Source organism: Neopsephotus bourkii, unplaced genomic scaffold (genome assembly GCF_033783945.1).
Source record: "Neopsephotus bourkii isolate Nb327-2 ecotype Australia unplaced genomic scaffold, CSIRO-AGI_Nbou_v1 NB_42, whole genome shotgun sequence".
In the NCBI taxonomy this organism is placed as follows: Eukaryota; Metazoa; Chordata; class Aves; order Psittaciformes; family Psittacidae; genus Neopsephotus; species Neopsephotus bourkii.
In genome coordinates, this window is record NW_026900559.1 from 1,337,905 (window position 1) to 1,364,613 (window position 26,709).

Below are 26,709 nucleotides of genomic sequence, written 5' to 3' on the forward strand. Positions count from 1 at the left end.
TTCTATGAAATGTTGCTCTCATGTTTTTTTCCTATTAAGATCATAGGTCTTGTATCCATGAAAATGTTTTCTCTTAAGTCGTGGATATGAACAGTCTTTGGGAAAATATTTTCTCAAGTGTTGTGGCCTGTGGCCAGTTGCCAAGACAGATAAAGATTATGGAAAGCATAGGAGTGAAATAAGAAAGAAGAGTAGGAGAAGATGCATGTCTAGAAGGGAAGAAAAGTACAGGGAAAGAGAGGGGAAGCAGAAAAATAATTTGAGAGATGACTGGAATGAGACATTCAAGAAAAGACATCATTTAAAAGAGCTATGAGATCAAATAGACCAGCGGAGCCAAATCCAAATCTGGTATTAAAATGTCTTCAGCTTTTGTCTTCCTGTTGCTCCAGTTTCTCAGATGAGGAATTGGAATATTTCCATGGCTGGATATAAAAAGCATATTAGTCTCTGGGAAGTGTAGGAGCCCTTCAGAGATGCAACAAGGCAGATTCTTCTATTTCATGTGGAATTGCAGCCAGAGCTGTTTGCTTCCTGGTGAAAATAAGTTTTTGTATTAGAGTAAATTAGTCCATGTTTTCCCCCGTTGTTTGGTGTTCCGCTTTCCTTTAGTATTTTGAGTAACTGGTCACAGAAGTGAATTATTTGTTTGTCTGTTTCCTTTTTTTCTTTGATTTGTTTCTTTTTCTTTTCTGCAAGGAGATTTTTATGCTTTTGCTGTGGAAATGCAGAAGGTGGATACAGAAAGGCTTTAAGACTGCTGAAGAAAATCTTAATGAAACTACTAACTTAGTAAAGTATGCTCTTGACAGTGTTTCTCACAGATAGGAAAAAGAGTTGAGAGCCAGTATATTTCAAGCTGGACAGTCACAGAATTCTTCTCACTCTGTGCTGTTGAGGTCCTTAATGTGTGATATTCTATCCCACTCTAGTGGCAGCACAATTTGCAGTAAGTGTAAATGAGCCGTTGGTATTTTGTGGTATATGTGTTGCTGTTTTCCAAGCCATACTTTGCTTCTAGACTATTTGCTGTAGTATCTGATGTAAGAACAGTTTTGTTACCCTGCTGAGAATTGGGCTTAGCATTTGTAGATTCTCAGTTATATTGATAAATAGTAATGAGGATAAAAAACCCAGGATCTTTCAAAAAATGCTTTGTTATCTTTTAGTGGTCTTCATGCAAAACTCTGGAGTTGCCCCATAATAGTCATTAATATATGACCAGAATTGTAGCACTGAGGTCTTTCCAGAGTTTCTTTACCTACATGACTCCTTGAAAATGGTACCTTTCTGTAAGTCTATTATTTGAGAGCTAATTGCATTGGAAAAAGTGAGCTTCTGTAGAAGAAATAGAATATAGAAGTGTACATACCATGAAGTATGTACAGTTGTTGTAGTGTTTATGAAGTGTCCTGAATCAGGAATGGGACATCAAAGTGAAGTGTTACGCTTAGAACTCTTCTGGTTCATGGGAAAGAATCACAGAGCATTGGTGACAATGTTATTCTCAATTTGTTTACTCTTTTTCAGGCTGAGATAGCCCAGCTTCAGGAGCAATTAGCTCTCAAAGATGCAGAAATAGAACGCTTACAAAGTCAGCTGTCCAGGACCTCATCACATAACGAAGTGGCAGAAAGAGGTAAGAGGAGGGGAAATAAAATTTCAAATCCAAAACCTACTTTAATTTCACTTTGGTGGCCGCTTGGCTCAGTATTTCAAAGGAATACAAGGAGAGACCAGAATATTTATTTGGGGAGGAAAAAGAGTGCAAATATATTTTCTCTTCTGGTAGAGGCCAGATGTGAATATGTGAAATTCTATCCCAGTCTAGAGGCAGTGATAAATTGCAATATGTATCCCAACAGCACTGAAACTTTTTCTAGTGGAATTTTACTTGCAATTTTGAGAGATTTATTGTATTTTAGTGAGAATTTATTTTTGTGCATACCTTCAAAATTTCTTTGAAAAATCTTTACAGTTCCCATTTTTTAAGGAAAAAAATATTGTCACAGTAGTAGCTAAGCATAATGTTTAAATGTCCAAACATCCTAAAACATAGTCATTGATTCATGTCTTTTCTTTCTTCAAGACTATATATTATTTAGGCTCCCTCTCCCATGAAAGGTTGGCCCAGATAGTATTTCAAGGTCCCTTTCAGGGTCTGTTCTATAACGTTATGATACTGCAGGGTTCTCATTTAAATCTGCACTGTTGATACAGGTCTATGGCAAATCAGCTTGTTTAGCCTTTGGTCTCAACAGATCATGTGAAACTGAATTTCAGTTCCTTGAAATACTGACTGCCCTGAGCTTCTGTCAATGGCTGGGCTGTGAGCAACATGATATTAGTGACCTTTTTCTTCCATATCCTGCCACCTAGCCATGCAGAAATACTTGTGTGTAGCTTAATGCAGTGCATCAGTTTAGCTGCACTAACTTATCTTGTGGGTGTAAACTAATGCTTCCAAAGAGTGCCCTTGTTGAGATGTGACTTTTCCAGTGCTGTGCTATCTTTCTGTCAGGGCTTACCAAGAATATCCTTAAAGGAATTAATGCAGATGTGTCTTTTATACAAGACTGGTTTTTGACTGTTGCCAAAGAAGTGACTTAACATGTACATGATGCTGATTTCACTCAGCTGCAACACTTGTGCATGTAGAGAACTGCATGTCTAACTAGCAAATTGCATAACAGCAGTTTTGTATAGGAGCTCTTCTATTAATAGCATTCTGTATTCTCCATGAGATTGCCAAATGATTTATGGAATTTCAAAGGAAAGAGAGTGGTATAGGAATAAATCAAGAGCTCAGCAACTTTAAACTTCTAGTAGTGTCTGTTCCTGTTCAGATTGAAGATGAGTAAAACTGTCCTTGATTCCAGTATGGGGAAAAAAATCAAACCCTGTACAGATTCTTACAGATTCTTTAGACGACATTTAAGAAAACCACTTAGACTCTATTTGAATGGAAAGAATATGCAGCAGTAATAATTCTTCTGGGGGAAAAGAAAATAAATACTTAATTATCAGATTTTAAAGTCGTCTTATCAAATAAAGTTGAAAAATAATATCAATGTACTTGTAGTGTGCTGGAATGCAAATTCTAACTAAATTGCAAAGTTTATCTAATATGTGCTTTTTCTGCATACTTTATTTGACCCTCACCATTTACCATCGTAGAGGAAGTTTATAGGAGAAGGCTAAAAGAAAAACGTAAGCCTTGCAATTCACTCTTGGCTTTATCTCACTGTTCCTTTCACACGAATCATATCTCAGATGCATTCTGGAGCAATAATTCAATGTTTGTTTAGATTTGGCTGTCAAATTGTAATACATGTGAGACATTGCTTTCATTGCTTGTGGCAAGCAGACAGCTACTTGCCCTTTTTAGTAAGATTTCAGAAAAAATAGAGGTTCACAAATCAGAGAGGTGGACTTCAAAGGGACTTTGTCAAGGTTAACAGAGTCAAAACTTAACCTTTGCCTCTTTTTATTTGTACATATGTACAATTCATATAATGTCTAGAAAGATAGCTTTGTTTGAAAGCACCTTTCCTTAGAGGGGAGGGATTTGGGCTTTTTTTTTTTTTAATCAGTGCAGTAAATTAAATGAAAAAAGCAGTCTGAATAAAAATGTTTCCATACTTGATGATGGTATAAATATTGTGAGTAAAGTTTGCTTCAGTGTGCTTAAAAATACCTTGACAACAGTTCTATTTGAAGTCTATTATTTATAAAAAGGAATTAGTAGGACTGTGATTTTAATGGCTTTAAGTCTTCCAGTTGCTTGCCTAATATCTGCTGGCTTTAGTTTTTGATTTGGCTGTGTCTGTGTATGTCTTGTGTTAGTAACTGTTCTCTTCTGCAAAGGAAGTGTTTGCAAGATTAATTTACATGTTTTAAAACTTAATCATTACTAAGTGTGTATTTTTCAGAATCACTATAGAAAATCTAATAACCGTTTTTGCAAATAACTGTGACATTGTATGTTCAACATCAAGTTGTAGACCATTTTTTTAAAGATGATCTTTAGCAGCATTGATTTTCTTTCTTCTCTGACTTCATGCCTGCTGCATCTGTTTTTCATTGTCTTTTGTGAAACAAGTGGATCTATTTTATGTCAAAGCACGAATTCCATGAGTGGCAGTTACAACAGATACACTATTTCAGGTTCTGTTTCCATCATCTACACTCAATTTAGTATAGGTTGGTATGGCAGGACTTGCTAGGAATAGTGAGTAGAGGAGAAATAACATATTTAGTTCACAAAGTTAGGATGATTGTGATAATCTTACAAATTTTCAGAGGGTGTGTTTGAATTGATTTGACTATAACAATCCTGAATAACCTCTATCTTGTGACACTAAATTGTGTGCAAGGCACTTGAGAGCAATTCATTAGCTCTTGATGTAGATTTTAACTTACTCATACTGAAAAGCTTTAAGAAAATAAAAAAAAACCCAAACAACTCATTTTCTTAATATCAAACTAGTTATTTTGCATTTCCAAGCTACATGAATGTCCTTGAGCTACTTCCCATAAGGTGGCAAATATTTTTCTCAGAATATAATTAATTTTCAATCATACTTCATTTACTTAAATATGTAACAGCAAACACTATCATCTTTTGCAAAATAAGCTTCAGTGTTTCTTTTTTTTCCTTGTCATTATTTGACTTTAGTAAATATAAGATAGTACTGAATAGCCTGTTATAAGCAAAACCAGCATGTTTTCATTCTGCAGTGCTTTCAATAGGTCAGCTTTTAAAAAGCCCCAAGTTAAATGTAGCTTGATAGTGCGTTTGCCATGCCACTGACATGATTTGGTTACTCATAAGAAGGTAACGAAAGTATCAGAAAACACTTATTGTTTACACAGAAGTAGCAAGGGTATTTTCCTTTATAACATTTTCAAAACGTTTTTAGATCAAGAAGTTCAAAGGTTGAAGATAGGAATGGAATCGTTATTGGCTGCAAATGAGGAAAAGGTGAGAAAGTAATACTCATTCTACATAATAAGAATGAAATGGTGGTTTTAAATCTCTGAAATGTTCTGAATAACCTTCTTTCTGTAAGCTTGGTATTGCCCTGATTTTTGGATTATCCCATGAGATTATGACAGAAGGTTGATTTTTAAATAGAAAGTGTGTCTGACCTTGCTAACCTGGCTGCAGAGCTTGTAAGGCTCATCAGATTCCAGAGGTGAGTAGAAAGCCAAGACTGCAATGAGCAGAATCTCCTGGCTTCTGCTATTGAAAAGATCATTAAGGTTTGGCCATCTCTGGTAGTTCTTCATCTTCCAAAGCGATCTGAAGTTTATTGATATCCCTAGTCTAGATTATTATATTAAAAGAATCAGGCTCAAATTTTGGAAGGGACATGGATTTAAAGAGACAATGATGAAAAAAAAAAAATGAAGATTACTAAAGGACAGGAGACATGAAATTAAACCTATTTAAATGGTAAATATGTTTTTTATCTCATCACTTTTTGTCTCTGTATGTTGTCATCATCAAATAGACAATAATATGCATCCCGAAAAACTTCCTTTAGTAACCAGGGAATCTGGACAAGGCAGTGTTGATTCTGAAGAACATTCATATGACTCATAGCAACTTTTAATTCATAAAAAAATCAAAAAGCCAAAATTTATATCTGAAAAATCAAAGACGTGACAGTGCAGCAACTCAGTATCAGCTGTTCACTTAAATACGTGCCAGCTTCCCCACAAGGTTTTTATTCTTTTCTTAGTGCCCACTTCTTTGCTTCTGTAGCTTTCCTGAACCTTCTTGTGAAAACTTGTTCCTTATTACTTGCTTGGGTTTGCAATCTGTGCTCTGTTACCACAGCCCTGGGCAAGATTATCACACAGGAATGGGTCAGAACTGCGGTCAAAGAAACAGGGCAAATTCTAAGAGTACAAATTTCAAAATTGCACACTTAGTGATGATAGCAAAAACTTATCACTGGGGACAAAGTGTAGTATATAGAAATGAGAGAAATTACAGGTCTAATTAAATGATTATTACCCATTCCTGTGTTATATCTGCAAAAGGCAAGCACCTTCCCTGAATACATTAATCAGGATGCTATATACATAATAGGAAAGCATTCGGTATTGGAGAAAGAGTGGAGTTGGATAAATGAAGCAAACATTCATGAGACCTCATTTCTTTGGTTCTATACAAGTTTGACTGCCCAAGTCAAAACTGACAGGTTTTGGCTCCCTAAGTTCAAAGAGGTGTGTTCAAAACAGGAATAAGTGTAGATGTCAGAATGCAGTACATATCCTACAAGTGAATTCTAAAGAATGTGACTAGGTTGTTAACCTAAAACATAAACATGATTTACTTTGCAATTGCAGGTACAGTGCTAGCAAAAAACCAAACACTGCCAACTTCAGGCCATTGAGATTCAACTCCAGAATATTCCCTTGACTTGGAAGTGAAAGCAGATTTCCAAATTATGCTTCTCTAAATAACTACTTTACTAGTAATGTCAAATTCCTCAGGTTTCCCTATATCCATAATTTCACATTGTACAGCAAATACTATGTACAATGGCAAATAAAAGCTAATAAATGTTATTTACAGGGTACGTGAGAGACTTGATCCTGCTTTCTGGAAAAGCAGGCCAAAATCACAGAATGCAATGTGTAATACAGTGTTTCTGCAGGTTAAAAATGTCAGATTTAAAATATGATTTTATTTAATGCTTCTCACAGGACCGTCGAATAGAAGAGTTAACACTGTTGCTAAGCCAGTACAGGAGGGTCAAAGAGATAATGATTGCAGCTCACGGTAAAATGTCTTGTGAATAATTTCCTGATATCAGGTATTTTTCAAACTGCATGCACTACAACTGCTGTTGTTTTCAATATATGTGTATAGTAATATTTATATATGTGTTGCATTGGAGTGCTAAGAAAGTAAGTATACAGTCTTTCAGATGAAGAAAGAACCACAGCATGTCTTGGACCAGGCTTGTGTGTTACTGCCTGTAGTGTGTGGAGATTTCCTTTTTGTTTCCTATACTGTAGGCAGTACAAAAAAAAATAAATAGGGTCTACAATATATGGGAGATTTAGTTACAACATTACTATTAAACACGACTTCTATGACTGAATCTGATGCTCGACTCTGTAAGTCATCATCTAAAATTTAAGTTAATAGTAAATCCCTCTTTGGAGCCAAACTTTGGTGCTATATGGTTTTTAAAATAGTGTCATTAAGGATCCTGATTGATAAGGAAAGATGACTGATGAGCTTACTGCTCTTGTTGTACAGCTGTGTGAACTGCTCATCAGTTGGGTCTGAAGACTGTGGTTCAGCTCCTCATGTGCCAAGGCAATCTGAAGTCAGCAACTGCTCTTCTTAGAATGCTTTGCTATATACTGCAGTAGGGCAGGAGCTTTGGTGGCAGAACTCCTACATCTATGTGGTGGTGGCTGTGGGTGGACAGCTGGGGCCATGGTTTTATCAGCCACTTCATGCAGTCCTTCCGCTCCTCACTGATGGGACTCCTGTAGGTCTCTTCCACAGTGCAGGCCTATGACATAAGTCTTTCATGCTCAAAGCTTCCTACTTCCTTTTTTGCTGCTTCAGGTTGCTACTTCTTGGTTGTACATGGGTTATAGGGCCCAGACCAAACGGAATTATAGCAAAAAGGGTTAAATGAGGAAGAAAACAGCAGGACACTAGTGCAGGCATAGAATTTGTTGACACAGGGGCAGTTAGGAAAGTTCATTTAAATCAGCTAAAAGCATGCATTTACAGTATTCTTATTAAATTGCATTATAGCCCTCTCTATTATTCAAAATTAAAATTATATTCAGTTTTATTTAAATGATTTAATCTGTAGGAGATGAATAAAGTATACAGATGTGTATGGTGTTTCCTGTGATCTGTCATGAGCAACTGCTTTTTACAGTGTAAAATGGTATCAGGAGAATTTAGCAGATTACAAACATTAATCTATTGAATACATCCTGTATTCAGATTAGTCATAGTTCAGTTCAGGAATGGCAGTAATGATTAACTACGAGCCAGCTAGTGTTAATGACAAAGTTTTCCTTTTATGTCATGTTTTTTTATATGGCATTCATGAAAAAGATGCTAATCTGAGATGCAATTTGATGCACAGGAGGACCTTCCACCCCGCTTGCAAAAAAACCCAAGAAGTTGCAATGAGTATAAGTTCTCTTGCGCTTTCCTTCTGCTAAGAAAAATTCTGACAGCTGACTAGAAAAGTTCTGGTGTGCAGGAAGCAACTGAAAACCCACGGTTGTTTTGGTACACACAGTATTATATATTTAAATTCAAAATCTGGGGAAAAATCTGTGTCCCATTTCTCAGTTATGCTGCAGGAAGTGGAGTAGGTTTTTAGGATAATCTTGTTTGAAGTTGCCAATGTAGTTCTCAGTACTAAAATTATTCTGGGAGACCTTCAGAAAGGACAGTTTTGTTAAACGTACATCATCACATTAACAAACACAATGTTTTCAGGTCTTGTACGGCAGAATGGACACTTGTATTTAACACACAAGAACAGGGAACGAGAGTCAGGTAAATCTCTCTCTGAATGTTCTTTTTAAAAAGAAAGTCTCTCACTTGAAAGTGTTTTGAAGGGAAATCCAAAGGTGTGATTGTAGCTTTTGGAGACGTCATGATGTTAACCCCCAAGAAAACTCGCCACTGGTACCCTGAGAGTAGGTGCTCTCAGCAGAAAGCCCCAGTAACATCATGGGACATGGTTTTTGGAAGACACTTGCGTGCATGAGCAATGAGCAAGTCATGATGCTCTGGATTATCGAGTTGGTACTGCAGGGAATATGATGTATGCTAGTATAATGTGTGCTAGTTCAGTACAGTCTAATGTCTAAAAACCCAGTAATGCTTAGCAGAATAAAACAAAACCAAACCCCCAAACCTGTGTAGGTAGTAGAATGTGTAAGAGACTGTCTACACTGAGGTGCATGCTGTCATGGCTACAATATTATCACAGCCCAAATGGGCTTGTTACCTGACATGTGCTTGAGGGAGTCTCATATTTAGGGCACTGAGAAATATCTCACTTGATTATTTTTTTATTATTGTTATTATTTCTAGAGGTGTGTTTTAAAGGCTCCTTTTGATGTGTAATCTCTGCCTAAAATCTTTGGTAGAATCAGAAGGTTGAAATCTTCTGTCTCTCATAACTGTTTCAAATAATTATCTGGGATTAAAGTAGGGTGACTGCTTGAAACAGCCACGGAAAGTTGAGCAAAATATAAAGGAGCTACCCTGAACTTGACTGTAGGTCGCTCTTTTGTGTACCAGCAACCACAGCATAAGTTTCACTCTGTATCCTGGAGGGCCAGCAATCAGTATGGGGTTTGTTGCCAGTCTTGTTAACCGAACAGCATGATACCTGGTCTCTAATGAGTTTTCAAGTGATCTCTCTGCTAATAGTGCCAGGGCTTAACCATAAGATGTGGTGTGTTTTGAAACTGCCTAGACCTGCTGCACTTCTGTTATATAAAGTAGGAATTATTAATGTGCTTAAAGGTCAGTCTAAATTCCTCCATCATGATGGCATAACAGCCCTTCCACATCCTTGGAGAGGTCCAGAAAAAAAGTCTTATCCAAAATACTCCAAAACTGCTGAGCCCTGAATATTCAGAACCTGATTTATTATTGCAGCTTTGACAATTTAGGAATTGAAGTCCTACTAAATAATGGAGTATTTCGGTGTCTGTTTAGATCTGGGATATCCAGAAAAACCCGAGGCATGTTTACTGTGTACATCCTTGAACTGAGCATGGGACATTGTATTACGATATAGACGTGCACACTACCTATAAAGCAATACACTACGAGTAAGAAAATGGTACCAACTTGAACTTGCCTCAGAACATCAAACTGTATATTAGAGTGGTTCAGAAGCTGCCTCACAATCAGCTCAGCTGCTTACAGCAGAGTCTGTCATGTAACTAGAAGTGGTAAATCTGTTGCTGTTATAAATCAGCTTGCTTGTAAGTCAGGGGTGGGGAGTGAGAGGCCGGAAAGCTACATGCATCAGGGGAAGGCTGAAGGGGAATTGTGAGACTGAAATAGTTAGACTGTCTGATATGGTCCTAAATGTTATTTTTTGGCCTGTTTCTCTCCCTTTCTACTTCTAATCTTTAATGGTCGCAGGCTCTTCTGTCTCTGGTGGCAGTGAAGAGGAACTTGAGACTACTTTAAGGAAGTGGACTGTTTTGACTAACCCTCAAGGAGAATTATTGAAAACAGAGGTACTTAGTAAAGATGTGTTAGAAGCAAATTCTATATATATATGATTTGTTTGCTTTGGTTTCTCTGTGGTAGCTAAAGTAATGTAGTAATGTGGGTTTAGCCTTGGCTGAATTTTTGTATGTATTCTTTGTATAGGCACAATAGATCCAGAATCCAGCACTAGAGTTACAGGCTTTATTTTACATAAATGTAAATTTATGTATGTTTTATTTTACATAGCCATCTTCAGGAGAATTATCACCAGCTGTGCTGTCTCCGTCGCCACACAAAGCTATGGAAATCAGGCAAGATCTTTATTTTTTGTGTGTTTTATGTGGATTGTCCTAAATTTGAATTATTTAATCCATTTAACTGTTTAACTGGCATGTTGTCTTCCCTGTTCTTGGCTTTGCAAGAACTTTTGGGTAGTTGTGAAAGCAGAGTTTGCTGTGGGAGTTGGCAGCACTTAATTGTGTAAGGTCTGAATTGCAGGAATCAATTAGCACTTTTATATATCCGAAGACACTTGTAGTACTTAAACCAGTATGTTTTATTCTGATTTGAAGTGGAAGCATTCCAGTATCTTCAACTAATTTAACCTCTCCACAAGAAGAATCTCTGGAAATCATCAGCAGGTAAGAATGAGTAACTTTAATTGAAATGTATAACATGCAGCCAGATTTTTTTTTTTATATCTATATTTCTGCCCTTTTCTAGTTTTAAAACCCTTCAATGTTGCACACTGTTGACAGAGTCACTACTGTCTGTGCTGCTAAGGGCTTTTAAAAAGTCACCTGTAGATAAAGGGTTTAAAATTGCACATTGTGTCCTATTGCCTTTCTTTGTTGACCAAAGGATGTCTTGATGCTCTTTCTGATTTTGTTTATTGCCATTCCCAATACCATGTGTTTTAGGCTAAAAATGTAACAGGTGACTCTCCTAGCTCAGCATTATGCTATATGCAGACATACGATACATATGGCTGTCATATGATACAGTAGGGGCATATGGAAACATACTGTGTTGTACCAACTATTGCTTTTTTTTTGCCTGTTATTATTTTAAGGGTTCCACAGAAAAAAAAGTCAAGTAGTTTAGAAGACTTGCAGAGTGAATCCCTGGAAAAGGTTGGTTTATTTACAGTCACAATTTCTGGTGTTGTCATGACTGAAAGGTAAAGGTCAAGTATAAATATTATTTTTGTTTCACATACAGTAGCCCTAACCACCACTGACACTGTATGTGGGGGAAAAAGCCCTCATGATCAAACAGTTCAGGTTGGGGTTTTTTTACCCTGTATCCAAGCTTAGAATAAACAAACGAGTTGATGCACCGTACATACGCATCCTCAGATTGACACACCATACATACACATGCTCAAATTCAGCTTTTCACCTGAAAGAGAAGACAAATACTTAAGAGAAATACAGGAAATAATGTTAATGAGGAGTCTTTTGCAGTAATATTTTGTTTATAGGTAAGAGTTTTAAAAATTATTTCAACTTCCAAATAGTTAAAAATGTTAAGGCAACACATGCTGAAAGTAATTAAAGATCGGGATGGGGTATTTCCACATAGGATTGATTTTTTCAGTGTTTGCATGTAAATATTGAGTATCATTCCCTAACTCAGATTTCTGATATAAATGGCATTTCTGAAGAGAGCAGTGATGCTGCCTTGGTTAAAACAGGAGGGGCACTGTTATTAATTCAAGGGCTTAATTCCATTCCAAAATAATGACTCTCCAATTTACAAAGTCTCATTACATTATGGTCCAGAGGTTTGTTTTGTCATTCTCTAAACCTGAAATTTCTCTGCACTTGTAATTATGCTTTGAGACTGTTATTGACGCTTTCTGTACTCAAATTAGGCTTAATACTGTATTACCCATACCCAGTAATGCCATTTAAAACAGATATTAGAATTATGGTTGTTTCAGTTCTTAAAATTCTTGATTTTTTCTTAAATCTGTGATGATGACAGTAACCAAAGGGAATGTTTGAAACTTGTGTTGCATCCATTTGATTGTGGTCATACATGTGACAGATCAGTTCAGAACTAACATTCATTCCATGTGGAATTTATGAAGGTCTGTTTTCTCTTCCTAACTTTTATTTTCCTGTCAGAATTCACAAATTTAATTTGTCGCTGTGACATGATGTGGTAAGGCTATACCTATGCATTTAGGCTGTAAAGCTGCTCTGTCAGTTAAATCACAGTCCTTCAGGGAGCAAGAAACTACCAAGAATATGAGAGAATTGTAGCAAGCCAGCCCACATTCTAATTTAGGCATGAGGCTTCTTGGTGAAATAACTGAGACCTCCCTGTGCCTAGGAGTGAGTGGCTAATTGTGAATTAGTTACAACCACAAGAAGAAACTTGTTTTGCTGACTCAGCGAGACTTCTTACTTCTTGCATTAAATCCAAGAGAACATGTGCAAGCAGCGCTGCTTACTGGAGCCGTTCTGTTTTGCACAAACCTCAAATTCCAGTTATGTTGAGCAATGAAAATGTAAAATAAAGTAAAATACAGCACACTGGTGTCTCTGACCAGCCATGTTATATATTCTTATCCCCTCTTTTCTATCACTGCTCTTTATGGTTTCCATACATAAAGTATTGTGTTTGTTCTTTCTAACATCAGTCGTTTTCATATCGTTTGAACTGTTAAACAGCTGTTATGTTCCCAGCTGAAAGTTAAGTCTAGAGGAGTCACCCAGAAGCCTCAAATGTAGAAAAATTCCTTTGCTCACAACAGAACCAGGCCCAAATTTTGCAGAGTGGTTTGAACAACCACATTTAATATCAAATATGTTATTGAAATGAAATGAAGAGATAACAGACCTTGTAATATGTTGGCAATGCATTAAGTAGCATCACTATAGCAATAAGACTACAATTGGTGTTCTGTGTATGTATGCTAATACTAACATTTGTCTGTTGCTTTTTTTCCATAAAACTTTGAAATTACCCTCCCTGCAACTCCGTAGTATGTAGACGGAAAACCAGTACAGCCTGTTGTAGAACAAGAGGTATATTAACTGTCAACTCTCTTAACATTTGTCTGTTGTGGCGTGCTGTGACGGTATGCTGTGTTTTAATTTCATGTTCATTTTACTTCTTAAAACGTTTGCGTAGTTCCAGTACTGACAGACTCTGAGAACAGGGGTAAGAATTTGAGAGGGAACTCTTTTTGTTAATCTAAAAGCTTTTATGTGAGGCTAGAAGCTGAAGTCAGGCAATTTCAGAAAGTACTGGGCTAATGTAAGAAGCAGTTTCTGTTCTCGTATAGTTTTTGTTACAAGTCAGGATGTACTCCTGCAGTTGCCAAAACAGAAGAACTGAGGCCTGCAGTTACAGCATCACAAAGATCCCTCTAAGCCTGAAAGTAAGAATAGATAAACAAGTGGTTATCTGTTTAAATATCATCCTTTCCCAGACAATGTTTTAAACGGTTTAAAACAGTTATGTTAGAATGGGGTTACTAAGTAGGATTATAGTCTGTGTTTCTGTATACTAAGTATGGTTTGAGTTTTCCTCCTTTCTGATACTGAACCATTTACCAGTATCAGCTTACTCCAAACACACACTGAATGTACACCACTCCCACTGACGTTGACTGGAGCTGCAGGTTCAGTGCTTTTCTGGAAAAACTTCTATATCCCTATTGCTTTGATAGTTGTGGGATGTATCTTTTAATTTGGATTCAGTATTGGAAAAGTCTCTCAATGCCGTTAAGTATCTTGTTAGGCTCAGAACTCCCAGATTTATGTGCAAGTTCTCATCTACCCTGGTACAAGGATCAAGATCCCAAATAGCTGATCACTGAAAAACTAAATGCAAGGAAAATTGAGATACTCATTTTTTAGCAAAGCCTACATACCAGTTCCCTTTACATATGATACGCTGAGGCTTTGAGCACCATCTCCTGGGAGCTGTGTGGCTGGGGGAAGGTCCTTCCAACAAAAGTAATCTCACTGATGCTAGTAGCTCTGTGTTTGTGTACCTACAACACATGAAGGCAAGCACATGTTAGACACTTACTTTAGCCTGACATGGACAAAAGGGTGAGTGAGCAGCCATTCAGACTAGCCCTAAAATACAGCTCAGCCTATGTTTTTATCAAATATCAAAAGTATCCCTTGTGCTTAGGTTCTATAATAAATTATGTATTTAGCTATATATTTGGCAAATATAGCTGTAATTATTTTTTATCTATACAAAGAGATCTTGGTTCTTACAAGAGTTAAATTTCTGTACCTCAACTTCATTGTTGATTCTTTTGCTGTTGTTACTGGTAGTGGGCAAAAGTGTTTGACAAAATTTGAGTTGCACAAATACTTTTTTTGGGCTTAAATTCCAGCAAGATACAATTGTGAGGCAGAAACATAGCCAGTTTGGTGAAAAGAGGGGTAATAATTGATAGGACAAAGAATGATCTGAGAAGTGACTAAATGCGTTTCTGGCACTATCAAAGTGGAAGGACCAAGGTATTATATAGTGCTGGGTCCTTATGATGAAACCAGGTAACATTCAACATATATTGTATATTATACGTAATAGTCTGGCTGAAGAGGGGGAGAGAGGCAGATGGGGGAAGAGAAGGCAGTGTCTTAACAAGAAAACTGTCAACTAACTGAGGTTCAACATGAGTGATCTGTAAGCAGGAACATGGAGGGGGTGATGCCATTTGGGGTTCAAGTACTTTTTCCTCAACTTGTGTACTGGATTGCAAATGCTGTGATTTGGTTTTGTACTTACTTATTTTTCCCTCTTTAAAAAACAACAGAGTAAGCCGCTTGCGAAAAGCAGCAAGTACCAAACCTTGCCAGGGAAGCTGCCTCGACCCCTGCAGAACGGGGAGCAGGGAACATGTAACTCATCAGATGGGTCTGGTGTGAACGACTCTGAGGACAGCAGCTTCCTGGGCCTGAGTATGTATCTACACCTCGCTGGGAGGGGGAAAAGCAAACTGATTGAGAAGCTAGAACATAATATGGTGTATAATCTGCTATACCAGAACAATAGACTGTGACCTTCAGGTGATGTACTGAAGGAAGGTTCTACTTCTTTTTTGTACTTAATATATACCACATCAGCTTACTTGGAGGTGAATTAAGTGAAACAAACCAGCCTGTGCCCTGCCATTCTGCTGCCTTTCAGTGGGTGAAACTTCACAGTGTATCTAGCACTAACATGCACATTTGAGGCAAAAATCCCAGTGTCTGCGCTGTTAGTTGCTGGAACTTGGGGACCCTCAAGTGAAAAACTGACTTACGAGGTACAGGAAATCATGGGCAGATTTTCAAAATGCAAGTATATTGTTAGTTCACAACCCCAGCTGTGTGGAAGCCTGTGTTAATTTGTTTTCATTGACATCTTGATCATGGATATATTGCAGTACAGAAAATATTACTGCAAGGCACAGAGCCAGGTATTTATTTGCCAAGGGCTGAAGAGCACAAGAGCATCACTTGTGATTTTGAAGTTTGTCTGCACTTTAAAAATTATGCTGGCAGCTTTTTGTTTGGTGGCTTTTATTTAAGGCCCCATGGTCCTAAAAGCTGCCAGGGCCTGTAGGTTCAAGATTGCAATAGGCTGTGGGCTGTTTAGGGTTTGTTTGAGAGGGGTTTTTTTCTGTGATTGCAACATTGTAGGCAATGCAGGAGCCATGCTACTTTAACTGCAGTATTATCTAGGGATGGATGATCTTGTAAAGGAAATATTCTTTTCCTAGAAACAAGCAATGACTCCTTAAACACAGTGAATTAACAGATTTTTTTATGCAGGTTGGTTTGTTTCTTGTATGTGAAGCAAACCTTTAAACCTCTAATTCTATATTTCAGAGGAATTTGGTGTAACCTTAGACATTGCTTCATTTCAGACATTCTGCAGGTTTTGTGGAGCTCTGTAGGTCATGCTTAATGTGTTAAAATCGTCTCAGAATAGTTCATAAAAAACCCAAACCCCACAAACAACAGATAAACGATCATCCCTATCTATTTTAGGTGATTGTACAGAATGACTGGTGCTTGTGCACACTGATGCATATTCACTTCCATATCAAGCAGCATAACTGCTTCTTTTCTTTTTGTTTCTGCTTTTAATGCTTAGCTGACTTCTTTGCTCTTCTGTAACTTTATTTTGCTGGTGTTTTATATCTTCTTTGCTTCTTCATCTGGCTTTCTGCTTCTTGGGATGACTGAAGATCGCATCAGGAGTGTCAGTGCACCAGTGCTAGGTACCGTATCCAAACAAGATGCAACTTTAACATGAATTTTGCTGTTTGCTTTTTTCCTTTCCTTTCCTCTTCCCTTTCTCCATGAAATAGTAACACTGCGTGGGCCACCCAGACTGAATTCCTGAAGTGCAATGCTGAATGGAAGTAACAGCTTTTGCTGCATTGCAGTTGGATGGGATTTGTTTTTAAGATACTTATTCCTGCTTTCATTCTGTTCTCACTGAAGTTGACAGAAAAATTCCAACTTTGATGGAGGAGTTATGGTGTTAAGAATAGGCAAGGCAAGAGTCTGAAGAGCCTGCTTAGGTCTGAAGACCTTAAATTAATAAAAATGATGGAATTAAGTACAAACACCTGAACTAACAATACTGGTGTACACAAAATCTTTATTACTTTCTGTTTGTATCAAATGTACAGCTATGTTTTTTCACCTTCTGAGCATGGGGTTTTTATACATGAAGTTTTCTAGAAGTCTTTCCTTTTTTGTGTTCTGCATTTAAACATTAGTTTGCCAGATAACAACTTTGTTAACAATCTGTATAAAATGTGACTATATTGCTGTTCTTAACCCAGGAGACACAGAGAACGTGGATGGTACAGTAGCCTCAGATGACCTTTCACCTGTTTCTTCGGGAACGGATTCAGGCCCACAGTCTCCATTGTCTCCAGAAAACAGAAAGAGTCCGAAAGGGATCAAGAAAATCTGGGGAAAGTAAGGTCATTTTTTCTTTCAGTTCCATGTCAAAGCATTTGAGTGGTGTCCCTCAGGGATCGGTGTTGGGACCGGTCTTGTTTAACATCTTTCTCGCTGACATGGACAGTGGGATTGAGTGCGCCCTCAGCAAGTTTGCCGATAACACCTAGCTGTGTGGTTCAGTTGATACGCTGGAGGGAAGGAATGCCATCCAGAGGGACCTTGACATGCTTGTGAGGTGGGCTGATGCCAACCTCATGAAGTTTAACCAAGCCAAGTGCAAGGTCCTACACCTGGGTCGGAGCAATCCCAGGCACAGCTACAGGCTGGGCAGAGAAGAGATTCAGAGCAACCCTGCAGAGAAGGACTTGGGGGTGTTGGTCGATGAGAAAATGAACATGAGCTGGCTTCAGTGTGCGCTCGCAGCCCAGAAAGCCAACTGTATCCTGGGCTGCATCAAAAGGAGTGTGACCAGCAGGTCAAAGGAGGTGATCCTGTCCCTCTACTCTGCTCTCATGAGACCTCACCTGGAGTATTGTGTGTAGTTCTGGTGTCCTCAACATAAAAAGGACATGGAACTGTTGGAACAAGTCCAGAGGAGGGCCACGAGAATGATCAGGGGACTGGAGCACCTCCTGTATGAAGACAGGCTGAGAAAGTTGGGGCTGTTCAGCCTGGGGAAGAGAAGGCTGCGTGGAGACCTCATAGCAGCCTTCCAGTATCTGAAGGGGGCCTATAGGGATGCTGGGGAGGGACTCTTCATTAGGGACTGTAGTGATAGGACAAGGGGTAATGGGTTCAAACTTAAACAGGGGAAGTTTAGATTGGATAGAAGGAAGAAGTTCCTTACTGTGAGGGTGGTGAGGCACTGGTATAGGTTGCCCAGGGAGGTTGTGAAGGCTCCATCCCTGGCAGCGTTCAAGGCCAGGTTGGACGAGGCCTTGGGTGATATGGTTTAGTGTGAGGTGTCCCTGTCCATGGCAGGGGGGTTGGAACTTGATGATCTTAAGGTCCTTTCCAATCCTAACTATTCTATGATTCTAGGATTCTGTGCTTTTGGCTGAGAATGAATACAGTTCTCGGCAAGAGCTGCACGATCTACAGAATAAATAAACAATAAAGTAAGATTTAGGAAGAGGAGAGAAGGCAGCTCTGTGATTGTACCAGTGTGTCTCTGTGTACACGTGGGTGGTAGTGTTCAAAATTGTGCTGTTGGAAGAAATGAGCTGTCATCTGAATGCTAATAATTTAATATGCCACCAGTTTCATTAGCTATGAAAAATTATATTAAGTTGTTCATTACAGAAAGCATTGAGCAAAAAATGAGAGAACAGAAGAAACAAATAGCAGGGAGACTGAGGGTTACTGTGTTCGATTTTCCTGCTTCAGGACAGCAGACAGTTATTTACAGGTCTGGCGTGCAGGGTGGATCAGTAACTGGATTTAAAAATCAGATGGCTGCTCTGCAGAGCTCTTTTATTTCCTCAGAGTTAGGTCTAGACAGGGTTTGCCTGAATTTCTGCATCTGCCATGTGAACTGGGTGGTTGTGGTTTACGGGGAGATTAATACAACGTCTAGTTGTCACTATAGTTTCCATACAACCAAATGTTCTCTGTTGCAAGCTAATACTACTGTTGTGGCACTCTTGTCTTGAAAGAATACGAAGAACTCAGTCAGGTAACTTCCCTGCAGACGACCTGGGGTTGGCAGAGTTTCGAAGAGGTGGCCTCCGTGCAACAGCTGGGCCTCGGTTGTCCAGATCAAAGGAAACCAAAGGCCAGAAAAGGTATGGTTCCTCTTTGCCTCTCACATGGTATTCTTAAATGTGCTCAACAGCCAGACCCTGCCCTTGTGAAATACGTTTTTCCCAATGTGCTTCATTACAGAACTGAAAAGAATTTCTTTGGTAGAAAATGCATCCTGAGTCGCTCCCCATCTGTGCTCCTTCAGCTGAAGGTTGCAGCGCTAGATGCTGTTAGAGTGTCAAAACCCACATCTTGTTAAAGAACAAGAAAACTAATTTATCATCATCTTGCATGGGAATATCTGTGAAGTGCTCAGGATTCAGCAATTCCCTTTCTTTTCAAATAGAAAATTACTGCTCACCCCCCTATCATTCACAGGCTGAGGCTGGGCAGGCAGATTAACAGGACACTAGTACCACAGCCTGTGCTGTGAGAGTGGCTGTTGGCTTTCAGTACTGTACAAGCCAAAGCACGGTAACAAACCTGTGCTGCAGTGCTGCCCCTGGCACACGATATGCTGCCTGACAATAACCATCACCCTGTTCTTCAAGATGTTCCACACATTTCTTGTGCTTTTCAGTGACTACAATGCGCCATTTGCTCAGTGGAGCACTGAAAGAGTTTGTAACTGGCTTGAGGACTTTGGTCTTGGTCAGTACGTCATATTTGCACGGCAGTGGGTGACTTCAGGCCATATGCTGTTGACTGCGACACCTCAGGACATGGAAAAGGTAATATTCTATAACTGTTTCCCTCTAGCAGCCATACATATTGATTCTGTACAACCAGGCTTCTTCAAACAATTGGCAGCTTTACCGTATTGATATGTAGTATCAGTGGTTGTAGACACCTAATGAGATGAAAAGAGCAAGAGACAAGGCAAAATATTTGTTAATGGTTATTGTTGCAGGAAATGGGAATAAAGCATCCACTGCACAGGAAGAAATTAGTTTTGGCCATTAAATCAATAAATGCAAAACAAGATGAGAAGTCTGCACAGCTTGATCATATCTGGGTGACACGTAAGTGTTCGAACTGGACTGGTTTGGAAAGCAATTTCCCTCACACCTACTGAAGGGCTGCCCAGTATGTGTTTAAGTAGTTACCAGGCATCTTTTTAAGGGCACGAAGTTTTAACATGGTAGAATGACGATTTTGTGTTGTTCTTGACATCCAAGTATACAGCCCTACAGTACGATCTTCCAAGGGGAAGTCTGTCACTAGATTGAGCCCCCACATTTACTTCCCTGCAATCTCTCACACACTGTATGTAGACTATCGTGGGGTACTGTGGATGGAACTGTTTGGTGGGAATGCTTTCAGGCTTCTGGGGAAGAGGCTGATCTTTGGAAGGGGGAACAGGTAGAAGGAGCTAACTGAATGCATCAGAGGAAGCCAGTCGAGACAAGAAGGGGAGAAGGGCTTCATTCTCACGTATCTGGATTTGGGTACACTGTTGTTCCTCTGCCTGCAGGATGGCTCGATGACATTGGTTTACCTCAGTACAAAGACCAGTTTCATGAAGCCAGAGTGGATGGGAGAATGTTGCAGTACTTAACTGTGGTAAGCTAAAACTCCTTTTTTCCCTCAGTTTAACCAAATTTAACTTCAGAGTAAGCTAAGAACTTTACGATTTTCCTTTGAATGTGAGCAGTTAAAGAATTTTTTTGCAAGATGGAAATAGTGCTCGTAGTAGCTCGTTTGTGTTGTCTGATGCATAATTACTATCCTTAAGTACACAAAATAAGTCACAGGATATGCTAGAGCTAACTTCCACAGTCTTTCTTTCAGTGCCATGTATCACACCATGATTACAGGTAAAAATGACTTATTTTACATGCAGCTTCAGGAATTCATTGTTCTCCTCACCAAGTTAGTTAGCAATATTAAATAAGCTAATGATAAGCAACAAATCCACTAAATGGTACAGCTGCAATCACATGAGCAGCACCACACATAGCCACTGTGTTTTCTTACAGCTGGATAATTGGTTTTGTTAACTGTGCTATGAAAAAAAAATGCCTAATATAGCTGTTTTCAGAAGTACAGCCTTGTCTCTACGTAAAACTACATAGCAAGCTTAACATCTTTCTTCCTGGGGAAAGTACCTGTTCTGGTATGTATTCTGTGCCACTTAAAAGGCTCTCTCCTTCACAGAACGACCTTCTCTTTCTGAAAGTCACCAGTCAGCTGCATCACCTGAGTATTAAATGTGCCATTCATGTGCTGCACATCAATGGTTTTAACCCCCACTGTCTACGCAGGAGACCAGTTGAAGAGGTAAGAGTATGTTTAAATAAATTAACTTAAACACATACTAATTACCTGATTGCAGCCAAAGGTGACAGACTGTCAGCAGTGTGCAAGGATACAGTAGAATCACTGCTTATAGGAAATTGCATCTAAAGCAGTAGTTATGCTGCCTGCTTTCCAGCTCCAGAATGTAACATGTACTCACCAGTAATAGAATCTTCGAATCATAGAACAGTTAGGGTTGGAAAGGATCTTAAGATCATCTACTTCTAACCCCCCTGCCATGGGCAAGGACACCTCACACTAAACCATGTCATGCAAGGCTCTGTCCAACCTGGCCTTGAACACCAGAAGGGGTGAGGCATTAATAAAATCTAGTCAGTCCTGAAGTGCTTGAGCCACTTACTAGCTGATCTCATGCACTTCCCTTGATAAATCATTTATTTAGAAGTTTATTCAACTTCTGAGATAGATAGTAATTTGGAATGTTTTTTCTTTGCCTCTCCTAATTTTTAACTCTCAAAGACTGTAAGGTTTTTGCCTTACCTGGTCAGCCTTATTCATTTTGTATTAAAACCTGACAATAAGTCAGCATAACTTGTTCATTTAGTATTAAAGCCTGACAATAATTTGTTCTCAAAATGCTCCCTTTTTTATACCTGGTGTCTGTGGTCTCTACTGTTACATTACTTGATGCAATGTATGGGGCTTCAGCTTGATCCAGAACAATACCTTAGAATCTAGGGAGAAAACACTGCTCTTTCTTTGAGGGAGAGGAGGAGCAATGGTTTTATCTGAACTGAGGGCACATCTTGTGAATGTGCAGTGACAATACAGGCTACAGTGTCATCATGACCTCTGGTTACTTCAGCAGAGTAACGGTTCACCATCAGAAGTTATTCAGTGGTCCAACCACAGAGTGATGGAATGGCTCAGATCAGTCGACCTGGCAGAATATGCACCGAACCTTCGAGGAAGTGGAGTGCATGGTGCCCTGATTGTAAGACTTCTTCACATTTATTTTAACATTTTACTACACATCCACTGAAAACTGACACAGTAACATAAAACATGTTTTACCTGGTGTTTGTCCAGCCAGAGGAAACAGCTTTATCTGTGATACGACAGCATGGTCAGGCCTTGTAAAGTGCCTATTTGTGTCTTAATTTAACAAGGAAAGCTAAAATAAAAAGGAACTGCTAAAACAAGTTTTATAACGAAAACTGAGCTATGCATGAGTGTCTAAGAGCAGTACATTAAAAAGCAAACCAACCAAAACCCAAAGTGTACCGTGGGAATGTTACTTATTTAATAAAGCATCATCAAGTGTTTCTTGGAGTGGTTTTACTAGAACTCTGTGCCACAGTAAATGATGTCCTGAACTCACAGCAGTCTTGCTGGCAGTCAGGAATGATGGGCTTTAATTCCAAATATTCAGGACTGTTTGCAGCTTAATAAAGTCACACTTCTGAAATACCCTGATTCTAGTGCTGTGGAAATTCTGCAAAACTGAAATAGAAAAATATGTGCTATTTTGTCAGTTTATACTCTGAGTAGGGCAGAAAATTCTGAAAACAAACTCATGCAGTCCAATCAAAGATAAGGTTTGATGATAAATATAAATACTATCAAGTTCTGCAGCTCTTAGTGTCCACATTCATGTATTTCCCATTCAAAGCCTAGTGAGTATCTTATCAGGACTGAGTTATAAAAGGCCTAATGTAGACAGCTTAGCAATGACAAATTCCTCTGACAAGTACTGTAATGGCTTCTTAGTGCAAATATTTAAACATGTAAAAATCCCTATTCTGCCAATATTTTAACAGCTTCTGGAACCTCGCTTCAATGGTGACACGCTAGCGATGCTGCTCAATATTCCCCCTCAGAAGACACTGCTGCGGCGGCACCTGACGACCAATTTCAACTTGTTAATTGGACCAGAGGCTCAACAAGAAAAGAGAGAAATAACAGAGTCCACAGCGTACACACCTCTGACCACCACCGCCAAAGTCCGGGTATGTCCTGCTTTCAAAAGGGAGGTACTTGGAAATTTCAGACTTCCTCTCTCCTGTCTTGTAGAGAAAATAAGGAACAAACGTGGGCCAGGGAGAGGTCAGCTCTAGGAGCAGTGTTATGTTTTCCTTAATTCTAGATACTGCAGCATTTAATTTATATCTACCTGTTTAAATCAGCTCCTGAAATAAACATGCAGTCCCGTTGGTCTCTTTTTACCTTCCACCTTTTCTTAGAAGGAACACTACCTAAATGTACTTAACATCAACTATAACTCTGGCTTTGAAAACAAACTGATTTAATTCAGAATCTACGTACTTGAAGGACTATGGTGGTATAGCAGTAGATAGAAGAGAAAAAAAAAAAGGTGTTGAATGTTTAAAGGGCAGCCTTATTTTTCTTCTTCAAAACTTACTGTGTTGTCTTCTTGTTTTAGCCAAAGAAACTTGGATTTTCACATTTTGGAAATTTAAGGAAAAAGAAATTTGATGAATCAACAGACTACATTTGTCCTATGGATACAAACCCAGGTGCTACAAATGGTTCTCAGAAAAACTATGGTGGATACAAAGGCCTTAGTCCCGTCACTGACAGGGAGCTGGATCAGGTGGGACAGACAGACTGATGCCATTCTCATCTCATCTCATCTCATCCTCTCCATGCATTCCAAAGCTTGCAAATAACCAAATGTTAGCATGTAACAAAGTATTTGCTGCATCCGATCCGCATGAACTTTTACTGAGAAAGTACTGGCGGTGGACACTAAAAAGAGTTCGATCCTAAGAATGTCATTTTTTTAATCAATATCGTATAAATTCATCTATCTTCAAGCCCTTTTTCAGGTATATGACACCTTTACACTACGACAATCAATGTACTTTGACAATTAAGGTGGTGGTGGGCAGGAAACACACGACTTGTACTTCTAGCTTTCATAATCTCACTATGGCACACTAGTTTTTTCCTGATCTTTATGGGTGGTTTTTAAATGTAATAAAGTTATTTGGACTGATTTGTACAAAACTATCAAGTTATATATTAAACAACAACTGGACTGTATATTTTTAATGGACATTAATCAAAGAATCCAAGTGAATTTTTCTTTCATTATGTACAGCGGGGAGTAGTTTTGCTTAGAAGGGTGTATGTGAAAACAATGCATAGAACAAGACTATTAATAAACCAGTGCTTCAATAATTCACTTTTCTTACGTAGTAGTGAACTTGTGCATGAAACTCTCCAGACATCACACAGACTAATGAGGAAGACTAAAACCCATCAAATTTTATTCAACTTTGCTGTTGTGTAAAGGGACGTAAACCCTGAAAAATGGAGCTCATGGAGCCTTGTGTGAACTTCATCAACACACAAGAGCCAGACAGGGGCAGCTGGGGTGAACTGCCCTATCTCCAGTGGCGCCTGACATGAGATAAAAACATTTTAAGACTGATAAGAGAATGGTCACAAAACTGAAAAGACTAACTGTGAAGGTAATTTTTCATCTGCATGGTTTCCTGCATCTAACAAACATCTCATCATTTGTGTTCTTCACCTAACCAGTATCTTTTTCAATGTTAACTGAAAGTTTTACCTTAGTAAAATGAAGTACTGTTGCTCAGGAGGGCCAGTACCAAATCCTGACTGTAATTGAGTGTGGATTTGCACTTGCACAGTGAAGAGTTTGCAAGTGACTGCAGTAACTTAAGAGCCAAGAGCTTACGCTAAGCAGTTGTTCAGGCAGTACCAAAATCCTGGATTTTCCTCTAGGAGCATGGTCTTTCAATTAAGTGGGACTTCTGAGCATGCAGTCATGCAGGGAAATCTCAGTTGCCTAGAAGTGATAACCTTTTATCTAAGAGTAGGTGGGACTGTATCATGAAGGACTCTGCTTCTTGCCTGTCGAAGACAACTGCCAGAAGAAGTGTTACACCATCAGGAAAACATTATTCTCTATTGACAGTATCAGTTAAGGTTTTTCTTTCCCTCTGCAAATTACAGCTCAAGTTTCATAAAATCAGTCTTTCTTGACAAGGATTCACTCTTCCTACAGTTAAATGTGTCTCACATACCTTTTAGCATGGAGACTTTTTAATGACTGTGCAGACATCAGAACTTCTAAACTTCCCACAACTTCACTTGTCCAGGCACGGATACCTCCCAAAGATGATACACAGAGTGAATAAAATTGCACATACTGATTTGAACTCATTCCTGAATACTTTTACAGATGGAACATTCAGAAGGAACGGTAATGCAAATAGGGGCTCTTTCTCAAGGCATAAGCAATCTTACGGTACGTACTAATCCATTCTTGTTTTAAAGTAACAAATGTATTCTGTTGGAATTCAGTGCAAGTTGGTCATTGCTGGTGGTAGTTAAGAGTAAGTTAACCTCTTACAGCCTGGTTGCACATTCACAGTCCAAAACCACACTGCTTATAAATTCCACTAGAAATCAAGTTTCCTTTAAGCCTATTTTAAGTTTTCATGAACTCCTCTATCTCTTAGCTCAATGACAGATATACATCCCCTTAAATGAAAACAATTCTTCAAAGGGTTTTTTTAAGTAACTGCCATTGAATGCCTCAGTCACAAAGAGATACAGACTAGGGAATTTACATGAGCTAAAACTCAATGAAAAACAAACAAAACCCCAACTACCACTAATTCCTGACTTAATTAATTAGCAGCTAATTAAAAGGTGGACTGAAAGGTTTAATGAAGAATTACATAACATAGCAGAGTAACATGCAACACAAGATCTTTGAGAGAGTCCCCTAAGGCAAACAATAGCTTATTTAAAGCTACATTTAAGAAATTCCTTTTAATATGATGTGTCTCTAACCCCATTTGTTGTGAATCTGATCCCAGTGCAGTTGGATTTGTTTAACCATAGTCCTCTAAATGAACATGCTTATCCATTCATACCTTGTTTTTTCAGACAATGTTAAGCCAAGATGAAATGCTGAATGACAGCAGAATTTTAGCACCTACCTTTGAAGACTGGAGATGATGTTTTGATGTGACCAAGAACACTACTGATACCTCATGCCTGTCCAGAGGGGTGGCCAGGAGCAGCCTGATGCTGTCTACAGAAAAGCTTTACCTCTTTTCTGCCAATTACTCTTACCACAGATCATTTAATACTGTCAATGTAGCAACGGGATACAGGTAACCTTCCTCTACAGGTAACCTTCCTCCACGTGATTTTCTTTACTGTATAATGTGAAATAAGCATTGAGAGAGAATACTCACAGCAGACTCTGGAAAGCTGAGGCTGGCACCACCCTTTTATTCAGTCATCTTTTACATGGTATGTTTACATACTGTATATGGAAGATCTTTTGTCTTTTTTTTTTACAATTAATTAGTAATGCAGGAATGATTAATACTCTGTTGTACCGTGTGGACTAATCAGAGCTACCTAGACATTCAGATGGATGCTGGTGAGTACTGCCTCACCAACTACTACTACCAGCCTGTTTCCCATGAAAGGATTTTAATCTCTCACCCC

At 38.7% G+C, this 26,709-nt stretch overlaps 1 protein-coding gene across 2 annotated transcripts in view; it reads left to right on the top strand.

Annotated features, from left to right (window-relative positions):
• The window catches only part of PPFIBP2 (PPFIA binding protein 2), a 107,773-nt gene extending 81,403 nt beyond the window's left edge, over positions 1-26,370 (top strand). Inside the window, exons 9-31 of one of the 2 annotated variants that reach the window (XM_061347284.1) lie at positions 1,531-1,639; positions 3,178-3,210; positions 4,923-4,984; positions 6,721-6,796; positions 8,501-8,560; positions 10,172-10,269; positions 10,490-10,554; positions 10,816-10,884; positions 11,316-11,376; positions 13,240-13,281; positions 15,039-15,183; positions 16,458-16,490; positions 17,064-17,202; positions 18,843-18,971; positions 19,511-19,661; positions 19,841-19,952; positions 20,405-20,493; positions 21,088-21,210; positions 22,058-22,183; positions 23,010-23,198; positions 23,633-23,803; positions 25,424-25,489; positions 26,137-26,370. In XM_061347284.1, the coding sequence (XP_061203268.1) occupies positions 1,531-1,639; positions 3,178-3,210; positions 4,923-4,984; positions 6,721-6,796; positions 8,501-8,560; positions 10,172-10,269; positions 10,490-10,554; positions 10,816-10,884; positions 11,316-11,376; positions 13,240-13,281; positions 15,039-15,183; positions 16,458-16,490; positions 17,064-17,202; positions 18,843-18,971; positions 19,511-19,661; positions 19,841-19,952; positions 20,405-20,493; positions 21,088-21,210; positions 22,058-22,183; positions 23,010-23,198; positions 23,633-23,803; positions 25,424-25,489; positions 26,137-26,208 (2,220 nt within the window). In that variant the 3' untranslated portion in view covers positions 26,209-26,370. Of the gene's footprint in view, positions 1-1,530; positions 1,640-3,177; positions 3,211-4,922; positions 4,985-6,720; positions 6,797-8,500; positions 8,561-10,171; positions 10,270-10,489; positions 10,555-10,815; positions 10,885-11,315; positions 11,377-13,239; positions 13,282-15,038; positions 15,184-16,457; positions 16,491-17,063; positions 17,203-18,842; positions 18,972-19,510; positions 19,662-19,840; positions 19,953-20,404; positions 20,494-21,087; positions 21,211-22,057; positions 22,184-23,009; positions 23,199-23,632; positions 24,394-25,423; positions 25,490-26,136 lie in introns of those variants that run through there. The other variant, XM_061347293.1, reaches the window with a different exon arrangement.
• Positions 26,371-26,709: the final 339 nt, after the last annotated feature.